This window comes from Pelodiscus sinensis, chromosome 7 (assembly GCF_052426305.1).
Source record: "Pelodiscus sinensis isolate ZL-2025 chromosome 7, ASM5242630v1, whole genome shotgun sequence".
NCBI lineage: Eukaryota > Metazoa > Chordata > Testudines > Trionychidae > Pelodiscus > Pelodiscus sinensis.
Window position 1 is genome coordinate 17,220,452 of NC_143058.1, and position 9,998 is coordinate 17,230,449.

The window sequence follows — 9,998 nt, forward strand, 5'->3', positions numbered from 1 at the left end:
CCTTGGCGGTAGACAGAGGTCTCCCAGGAGATACAATCAACTCATCTAGATTGTTACCTCATTTTACAACAGGGGAAAAAAAAGCGCTTAGCTAAGTCAATACAGACTAAAATGTAATATAGACAATGACTTGTTTAAACTGCTCTACATACTTATACCAACCATACATCCCACATTTTTCAGGGCAGTCCCAATTTTAAATCTGTCTCCGTGTCCCCATAAAGCAGTGAAATGTCCTAGAAATTCCAATATTTTGGCGGGTGGGGGGGAGGGAGGCAGAGAAAATCCCAAGGCTCCCTGCTTGATGCAGCTTGTGGGGAAGAAATGAGCCAGAAAAGGCTAGGACAGAATCTGGCCAATAGAACAAAGGTGAAAGCCTCCAGGAAGTACATCCCTGCAAGGTTGTCACAGCTGGGGGAAGGCAAAGGGCAGTGTGGGGAATCCGGCCAATGGGAGCATCCTCTACCCAGCCCTTTCTCCCTTACCGCTGGCTCAGAGCAGCAGGCTCTGGCCGCCCACTCGGCTCAGCAACCTGGAGGAGCCATGCTGAGGGGAGGACACTGGTGTCGCTGAGCCAAGCATTACTAATTCCCGCTTTCCACCTGGTGAATGATTAACAGGCAGTGGCGCATCAGCAGCAACAAAAAGAATAAGGGGAAAATCCCGCCACAAGGTGACATGGGTGGATGTCCCTCCCGCCCAGCCCAGAGTGCTCCAGAGTGTCTGGAGTTCAGCCCTCAACCTGGCTCCACATCGCTCAGCTCCTGTCTGTGACCATCTGATGGAAGCCGCCGGCAAGCCAGGTGGAGGAGCTGGGCCTTCTGCTCCAAGCCACTGGCACCAGCCCAGCTAGTAGAGCACAGAGAGCCCCACAGCCAAGAGCCAGCACCAGCTTCCCACAATGGCTCCTGTCCCCACACACCCTTTCCTCCTACCCACAGCACCACCACACAAATGTTGTGCCTGCACACAGCACCACACTGTCCCCCCACACCGTGTTGTGCCACCAGAACCTACTTACACATCATGTCCCTGTGCACAACACTACCACACGTATCCTGCCCATAGTGCCACTTCCACACACCCTGTCACTACCCGCAGCTTTCCACACACCCTTCCTCTCCACACTTCACCATCTCCACTCACTCTCTCCCAACACACAGTAGCACCAGCATCTATACACATAAGCGCGCGCGCACACAAGCGCAGTACTGTCATACATACTCTGCCCCTACATGCAGAACACAAGCACCTCCTATGGGGCCCAAACCCATCCTGATTGGTAGATGTTGGTGGGAGGATTTTTTAGAGGGGTCACACAACCCATATCCAGACAGATCACCCCACCCCCTGCTTGATCAAATCTGCTCTCAGGACAGTCTTATGGGGAACAACCCTATCCATATTTGGTAGAAGACAGTAGGAGAAGTTCTTAGAGGGGTCACATTACTCTTTATTTCCACTAATGTGTCCATCTTGACCCTGGAAGATGGGCGGGGCCTAAAGAGCCAGGGGCGGGGCCCATGTTGGATTGATGGTAGGGCCCTTATATCATGTGTCCCCATTTTTGGTTAAGAAAATATGGTCACCGTATTATGGTCACAGTACTATGCATTGAAATGTCAATAAAATATTTATATTCCAAATTATTTTATAGTTCTATTGTAAAAATGAGAAAATGCTGTGATACTTGTGTATTTTGATGTCTGATTTTGTAAACATGTACTTTTTAAATTAGGTGAAACTTGGGGCACACAAGACAAATCATTCTCTTGAAAGTGGTACAGTAGTCTGGAGAAGTTGACAGACACTGATTTAGTGGATATAAATAAAATCTGGGGGGGAAAGAGTCTCAAATACAATGTCAGTACCAGACTCTCATTTAAAGTCCATTTTGGTAGGGCCCACAAACAGCAAAGTATCAGATTAAAAAAAAAAAATACTGAACCATCAAGACCAGTACATAACTTTTCAAAGTAACATCATCATAACCCATTCTTCTCTTACCTCCTATTTGAATTTAGGCTGTAGAAATATAAAGGGAACCTCTACCAAGGCCTCTCTAAGCAACGGGAATTAATTGCAAGTGTAAGTAATTCACTTTAGATTAAGTGAACCATATTTAATACATAAAATGTGATATTACAAAAGGAAAGAATACATTCACATGTCATATAAATTGAAGGTCTTAGTTCCTGCTGTAACTCTAAATGCACATTTACCCATATTACCACCAGTACACCATCACTGTATACACACACACACAGTTTATAAAAATGAATATTTTCTAATGCTCTATTAGCCCAAATCAGCACTTTTAAATTTAAAATGAATTATGGGCTCACAATATTATTCTAAACCAATATTCATAATTCTGAAAAATCAAGTCCCCCTCACCAAAAAAAATTAAATATGTATCTACTCTGAATTTCTAATATGCCAAATAGATTAAAATTTCACTTTGAGTTTAGAACAAAGCTATATAAAGTGAGCAAAAAAATGAATAAGAAATGAAACAAGTAAGAGCAGCTGAGATAGCAGTGACTTAACACATTCACTTTTTTGAGATAAGAGGGAGGAGCTAGAATCACTACACAAATCTTTTGATATATTCTACAAGCCTTCAGGAATATTTAAAAATCATTTCATCTTTAAAATCGTACAATAATTAGCAGCTCACAAGAGGGGGGGGAAACTTGCATTTCTTCAGTACACTGCCATTCAGGATACAATATAACCCTTCTAAATTCAAATTCAGTCTTTACTTCCTACTGTTACCTAGACAGTCTTGTATACTTAAACAGCAAACACAGGCAACAACTGAAAGGGATTTGGATTCCTTTCTATATACATGTATTTGCACTAGCTATCACTGGTACTTTCTCTCCGCTCGTCATCGGGTAATTGCTAAATACAAAATAGTTTCTAAAAAGGATTTGGTTCAGGTTTGACATTGAAAACTGCCTTATAAGGTATAAAAGCCTGAAAGCAGGAAGAGGCTTTGACAAAACTAAGGAAGTTCTGCTGCGCTTGCTCATTAGAAGAGGGAGGGGGGGAAGGGTTCCCTTTATAGAGAAGTAATACTGAATAAATGACTTGATCCACATATTGAACAGAAACCAACATGGTATTTAGCAATCAATACTCCCGGTGAGCGCAGAATAGCCAACAATGCGCACAATCCCATGATTGCACGTAAATCGTGTTCGCATCGGTTTGCTGTCCTTATCCTAATCTCAGCAGCCCCTGAGCAAGCAGCCTGCTTTCTACAAAACCCAGGCAGCCAGACGGGGCTTGCAGCTTGCCAAGTTAGGGCGGGGAACACAGCTTCCTGACAGGCCGAGCCGGGACGCTTTCTGTGGGGCAGCCCCGGGAATGAATGAGAGGAGGGTGGAGAACCTTCCCCCAAAGGGCGAGAGGAGAATGCTAATGCTCAGGGCGTGACCCTGCTCCCGGAGTCGCTCTGCTGTGGGCAGGGTCGGAGCGGACCCTGCACCTGCCCCGCCAGCCAAAAATACACGGGGGGGGGAGGAGGGGGGTGAAGAGTGTGCGATGGGGGAGGGGCCCAGGGAGTGGGTGTCAAAATCAGGGGGAGGGGGAGCCCGCGCCCACCAAGCCGCGTGGGAAGGAAGGAGCAGCGCTGGGAGGGGGTGGCGGGCGAAATAGGGGGGGGGGTGCTCAATTCAACCCCTCCCCCCGCTCGCCCGCCCCACGGGGGCTATTGTATAGAAAGCCGCGTCCCGGCTGCCCCCCCACCGCGATGATCCCCCCCAGCCTGAGGCGCCCGCACCGGGGGCGCGCCCCCCATCCCAGCCCCCGTGCCGGGTACCCAAGTGTCGGCAGCCGCCTCCCCGCTGCCCATTCATCGCCGGCCGCCCCCGCGCTCACCCCGTGCCGCAGTCCACCACGCACGCCGGGAGCCGCCCTGCCATCCTCCTCGCTAGAGACGCTGCTGGCCGGGCAACGGTGGGACCCCCCTGCGCTCTGCCTCTCGCCTCTCCACGAGCGGGGAGCGAAACGCGGCCACTTCCGCAACCCAGCCAGTCCCTCCCCCGCTCGCGAGCAGCCCGGCGAAGCCAAGATGGCCGACTCCCTCGTCCCTCCCAGCGCGGCGCGGCGAGGAGGGAGGGCGCAACAACCCAACCCTTCAGTGACGTCCAATTTCTCATCTCGCCCCTACGGCCGGGTGTAAAGTAAGGCGGGCGGGCTCTTCTCCGCCCACTCATTTGTGAGTGTGTGTAGGGTCTGGGTTTGATTCCTCAAGGTCTCTTTGAAGGAGGGTCATAAAAAAACGAGGTCGGCCAGCTACTTGAATGAACGGACAGAAAGAATTTTTCAGCTCCGGTCGTTTGGAAAAAAATTAATTGTTACGTGGAGGGAAGAAGTTCCTGTAACTTGGCCCCGCTGAAATAGTGCGATTGGCGGGGGAGGGCTGTAGGCATCTTCAAGCCCAAGTCCCAAGAATTAGTGTCTTTTGAAATGACAGGCTAAGGGAGTACACGTTTCCCTTTTCAATATGCATTAAACATCAAAGGCAGAACTGGATCCTTCTTGGTTCTCCTTTGGAGGAATCAAAATACAGAAGCAAACAGATCTGGCTGTCTCCTAGCAGTACCGTCTGTGAACCATGAGTTCCTTATGGTAACTTAGTAATTTTTCCCATTGGTAAAAAGCAAGTAGCTCTGTTTATAATTTTAAAAATCCCCTAAAAATAAGTGAGAAAATAGAAACAGTAAGGCTTGTTTTTAAAATATGGCAGTGTTCTTTTATTAATTGTTTTATAGAGCTCAGATGTCTCTAATCTTTCAGGAGACATGAAAAGACAATTTTCCTATCCCTGATCTCCCCCCCCCCCCCCCAACCAACCAATCAATAATTTATAATCTAAAGGGTAATTTATGGCAGCTTCATCACAAGCCTGTATTTCATCATCATCATGGCAGATCCCAAAGGGATGTAGCCTCCTTGCAAATCAAGTGAGCAATCTCTGGCAAAATGGCCTAGTTGTATATTCAGTTTATAATATCCATTGCTGACAACTTTGCCATGCCACTGAAACTCTTTACACCCTTGTGATTTCTATGCCATGTAGGCACCCTGTTTTGGGTATCCTGGTGAAGGCTAGACTAGAACCCACAATCCTAGAACCTATGACCCTGTTCTCCTGAGGAATGTGCCTTGCTATCTTACTGTCAAGGCAGCCTTTATCCTACCAGCCCCAGGGGCTGACCAGTTTTGGCCATCCTGACCCAACTTGGAAACCCACCCCACCACCTTACCTTCCCCATCTGTATATAATTGTGGTGTTTCATATAAAGCATGCCATGTGAGCTACCAGCGAAAGGTTATAATCAGCCACACTCATTTCTCTATCTGTATATGTATATCATCAATGCATATGAGATTTTAAAATATTTTTCTTTGGCTCTCAGGTGTTACAGGACCACCTGTTTTTTAAGTTACAGACTACCCTTCAAAGAATTTTAATAGACATGCTTTCATTCTCCTAGCACATGGGACTGAGGATATAAAACAGAACATGGTGTAGACGGAGCTTGGTCCTGCCTTGAGGGCGGGGGGCTGGACTCGATGACCTCTTGAGGTCCCTTCCAGTCCTATTATTCTATGATTCTATAGTGGCCCCATGCTGGGCCTTTCTCCTTAACCCACCTTTCTGCATGCAATAAAGACACTCCAAAGAAAACTCCAACTGAGGGGACTATCCCAGGTTTAAGGGACAAACCTGTATACTATGGATTGCAATATTCAGTGGGGTGAGAAAGACTGTTTGATTTAGTTGTTACCCAGTCTAACAGGTAACAGAGTTTAAAGTGCATGTTTATATTTTATTTTATTTTGGTAATTACTCTGACTTTTTGTCTATCTCTTAATATCCATCTTTATAGTCAATTAATTTGGTTTACTGTTTATGTTTACCAGTGAAGTGTGAGGCAAATCTGCTCAGGTTTTGAAGGGGGGCGGGAGGGGGAAGATCAGGGTTTTGTGTATATCCACTTTCTATTTACAAAGTGGTGAACCAATTTATAAAATAGATGGAAAAAATATGTAGCACTTTGAAGACTAACAAGATAGTTTATTAGGTGATGAGCTTTTGTGGGGCAGACCCACTTCTTCAGATCATATTCTGAAAATGAATTGGCATGACCATATATATCAAAGGAATACAATATATATGGTCATGCCAATTCACTTTCAGAATATCATCTGAAGAAGTGGATCTGCCCCACGAAAGCTCATTACCTAATAAACTATCTTGTTAGTCTTTAAAGTGCTACATATTTTTTCCTTTTGTTTTACCAAGATCAGACTAACATGGCTACCTCTCTATTATAAAATAGATGGTAAATTCCTAAGATACAGTGCTAGAGGGATTTGGCTCTAGTGCCTTTCTACGTGAGATTCACGAGGGGCTCTGGGAGAATTTATGCAATCTACCTGGGTGTAGGGTCTCCACATGTAGTTGTGTGGAATGATAACAGGGTCTGCAGGTGTTGCATCTAGCCATTGGCAAGCCATTGTGAGAGAGAGCCCAGGCTGGAGAGAGTTAAGGGGGCACAGGAGTCCCACGTCCCAGGCTGCACCTCAGCTGATCCTATTACAATATGGTTATGCATATCAATTACATATGCACAAGGAGGCAGAATTAAGTTTGCATTGGCAGCCCAAATGCTGGTATTTCATAACTTTCAAGTGCATGACTTTGCAACCTAAAAAAGTTTTAATGTAACAAACATATTCTGTTACAAGCAACAAGTTATGCAATGTTAGCAAGGTCCAAACACAGAATTTTCTGTATTGCAGTACAGATTTTTGCCATTTGACTTATACAACTAATTACACAAACTGGCAAAGAAGGCTGTTTTCCCAGAAAAAGGATGGACTGCTGGTCCTGAGTGTACTTGATACTTCTCCTGCTCTAGGTCGTACTCTTTGAAAGGCAGATGAGTAGCTAGAGGTATGTTCTGAGTCTTGGGAGTCATCAGGGAAAGACTGGACCAGCATACTCTGTCTTTTCCTTGGGAAGTGGGGAATTCCATTGGGTGAAGAATAATTACTGGACTCAGATAATGGTTCTGGGGAGGATTTGGAGGTGGGAGAGAGAGCCTTGCTTGGTTCCTGTCTCATGAAATGCCTTCTGAAGGCATGCTTCAATCGAACCATGTGTATTAGCTTGGGAATGGGGAACCTAGCCCGAGTCACTTCCCTACTTCACTATTACAGCTACTGCTGTAGTTCCCATGTGTTTTCAGAACAATGGCTGCTGCTGCTGCTGCTGCTGCTGCTTCTTCTTTAGCAACACTGAGATTTGGCCGTAGAACATTTGTGTACTGCTGCCATTTTCCGGAAGGAGGCAAATTAATGAAAGGGAAAATTGAAGTTTTCAATGGTTAATATCACAGCAAATGCAGGATGGACTTTCAAGGGGCAAAGAAAAGGAACTTTGATAGCCTGAGGGATGTCCTTCCAAACATCAAAGTTCTACTGCAAACAGTGGGGTGGGATGAGAGCGTCTCAAAGGAAAGGTTTTCAGGGACCTTTCTAATGGAAAGTGTTAGCAACCTACATATGAGAGTCCTGCTATTGTTGCACAGCTCCTGCAGCAACTCAAGGAGACTTGGGGAGCAAAACAATATCTCTTCGGGCACTTCTACACTGCAGCATTATTTTGAAATAACAAGGTGAGCATCTACAGAGCAAACTAATAACGGGCTTCTTATTCCAGAGTAATAAACCCTCATTTCAGGAGGAATAATGCCTATTCCAAAATAGTTATTTCAAAATAGAGAGTGTGTAGACGGGGCAGCTGAGGTTATTTTGAAATAATTGGCTTCCAGGCCTTCTCACAGCTGCCCCGGTGGCCACTCTTTCCACACCTCTCAGAACTCTATAGCTTCCCTTCCCCTGCAGCCTTTAAAGCTCCAGCCACAGGGGAAAGTTTGTGTGGCACAACGAAGGCTCTTTTAGCCTCGTGCCACACGCCAGCAGCCTTCGCTGCCTTTTTTGCTGCCATGGCGGACCCCAGCGCTCTTACCGAGTCCCCCATGGCTGCAAGCGAGCAGGCAGCCAGCTCTGAGGCCTCTTCCCAGTCTGGTGTGGAGATCCTGGATCTTACTGAGGTCTGGAATGAGAAGACTAACCTCCAGGATCTCAGCACCAGATGCAGGAATGCCGATGTCTATGGCCAGATGGCCACCAGACTGGCCCAGAAGGGCCACATGCGCATCCAGGAACAGGTGTGCATGAAAATAAGAGCTGAGGCAGGCCAGGAAAAGGAGTTCCTGATTAAGGGCAGCACTCAACTTATAAAGTTATTATAAGCAGCTGCAATCCATCCTGGGGGGGGTGGTCCTGCCACCCCCCCGTCCCTCCCCTGATGGACATCTTTAGGTCAGAGAGTCCATGGTCAGCCTCCTGGAGGTCGGATTTGTGGATAAGGAGGACAAGGAGGAGGCCAGTACTGATACCGTGCCTGCCAGCCAGGAGCTCATCCTGTCCCTGGAGCTGTCCCACCCTTCCCTCATCCCCAAGCTCCCCGCTCAGGATGTTGCCTAGGGTTCAGACAAAGCCAGGGAAGGTCTATGAGGTGACTTCCATTACTTTTCCTAGACACACACAGGGGGAGGCAGTGAGCAGCTGTGCGCTCCACGCTTAGCCTTCTCAACTTGGGGATCCCACATCAGTCTATGCACATGGCTGTGCATGGAGCACCAGTCCAGAGCAGTCAGTCACATGAGGCTACCACAAAGGAACCAGTCACTCCTTCTCACAAGGCTCCTGCACAGTCCCACCTTATTCCGAACTCTGTGGTGGGACCTTCCCACCATAAGCTACCACTAATGAGGATGGGGTCAGAGCAAAACACAGCTGTGCCATGCATGGCACACGGTCATGCCCGCACTCTTGGGACAGCATCCACTCCTGGACATGTGCAGTGAGGTGGACGACACCAACTCCCTGTATGAAAACCTTCTGGGAGGGAAGTAGTGGAGGGGACCCCAGCAGCACCAACCCCAGCAATCGGCGTCTGCTGCTCACACACACCTTCCCTGACATCCTCTCCTCCAGTGGCCAGGGACAGAAGTCCTGTCCGTGTGGGACACCGCCACTGCCAGACCCAACATGTGTACTGCATTAAAGGAAGCCGAGCCACCTCCATCACCCTCCCCCATGCCTGCCCATGGGCTCCCGACCTGCCCAGCATTTTCCCATGCCTCCTTGTTCCTGGGACTTGGGGGTAGCAAGGCTACCATGGGACGTCCATGCCCCTGCAGGACATTGCCCACTGTCTAGGCCACAGATGGCCTTGCTCGAAGTACATCGCTATCAACTGACCTGACACCTTTTGGTGCTAGCTCACATATTAGAGCTAGGCTTCATACACAGTCTCTCCTGGGATGACTGCCCTTCTCTCTGTCATTCACAGCTGGACCAGCTGCTAGTGAGGCATGTCCACCACCCCTTGTGCCATCCTCCTGATCAAGCGAGAGCTGCCGCTGCAGATGACCCCGCGAGGACCTGAGGCAGGAACACATCGTCTGATTGTGTTCCCTGCAGCAGTCTCTCGAGCAGCTGGACCAGAGGTTGGACACCAACCTGGAGGAGTGCCATACTAACAGGGAGCTATGCCACACCATATGGCAGGAGCTTTCCCAGAAGACTCGGAGCATGTGCATGGGATACACTGCTGCCGTCAACTGCCTGGTTGCTTTGATTGAGTGGTCCAGCAGCCGTCCTCCCTCCCCGCACCTGCTCCTTCCCAAGTCCCCCTCTGCTCGTGCTCCTGCCCCTCCAGCTTCTCCCCCTAGTCCTGCACCGTGGCCGCTGAGGGCCCCACACAGGAGGCAGTTGGACCACCCAGTGCAGGAGCTAGTCCCAGCCCTGAGCCTCTCCTCCTCCCCCTTCAATGTTCCTCCTTCCCTCTCCCAGGTTCTTTCCCCAGTCCCTCCCCAGTTATATTTACCCCACATAAAAAAAAT

At 48.2% G+C, this 9,998-nt stretch overlaps 1 protein-coding gene across 1 annotated transcript in view; it reads right to left on the reverse strand.

The window, feature by feature from the left end:
• Window positions 1-4,116, reverse strand: part of ACTR3 (actin related protein 3) — a 64,766-nt gene extending 60,650 nt beyond the window's left edge. The window contains exon 1 of the mRNA XM_075933255.2: window positions 3,889-4,116. Within this exon, the coding sequence (XP_075789370.1) occupies window positions 3,889-3,932 (44 nt within the window). The 5' untranslated portion in view covers window positions 3,933-4,116. The remainder of the gene's footprint in view (window positions 1-3,888) is intronic.
• Between the last annotated feature and the right edge of the window lie 5,882 nt (window positions 4,117-9,998).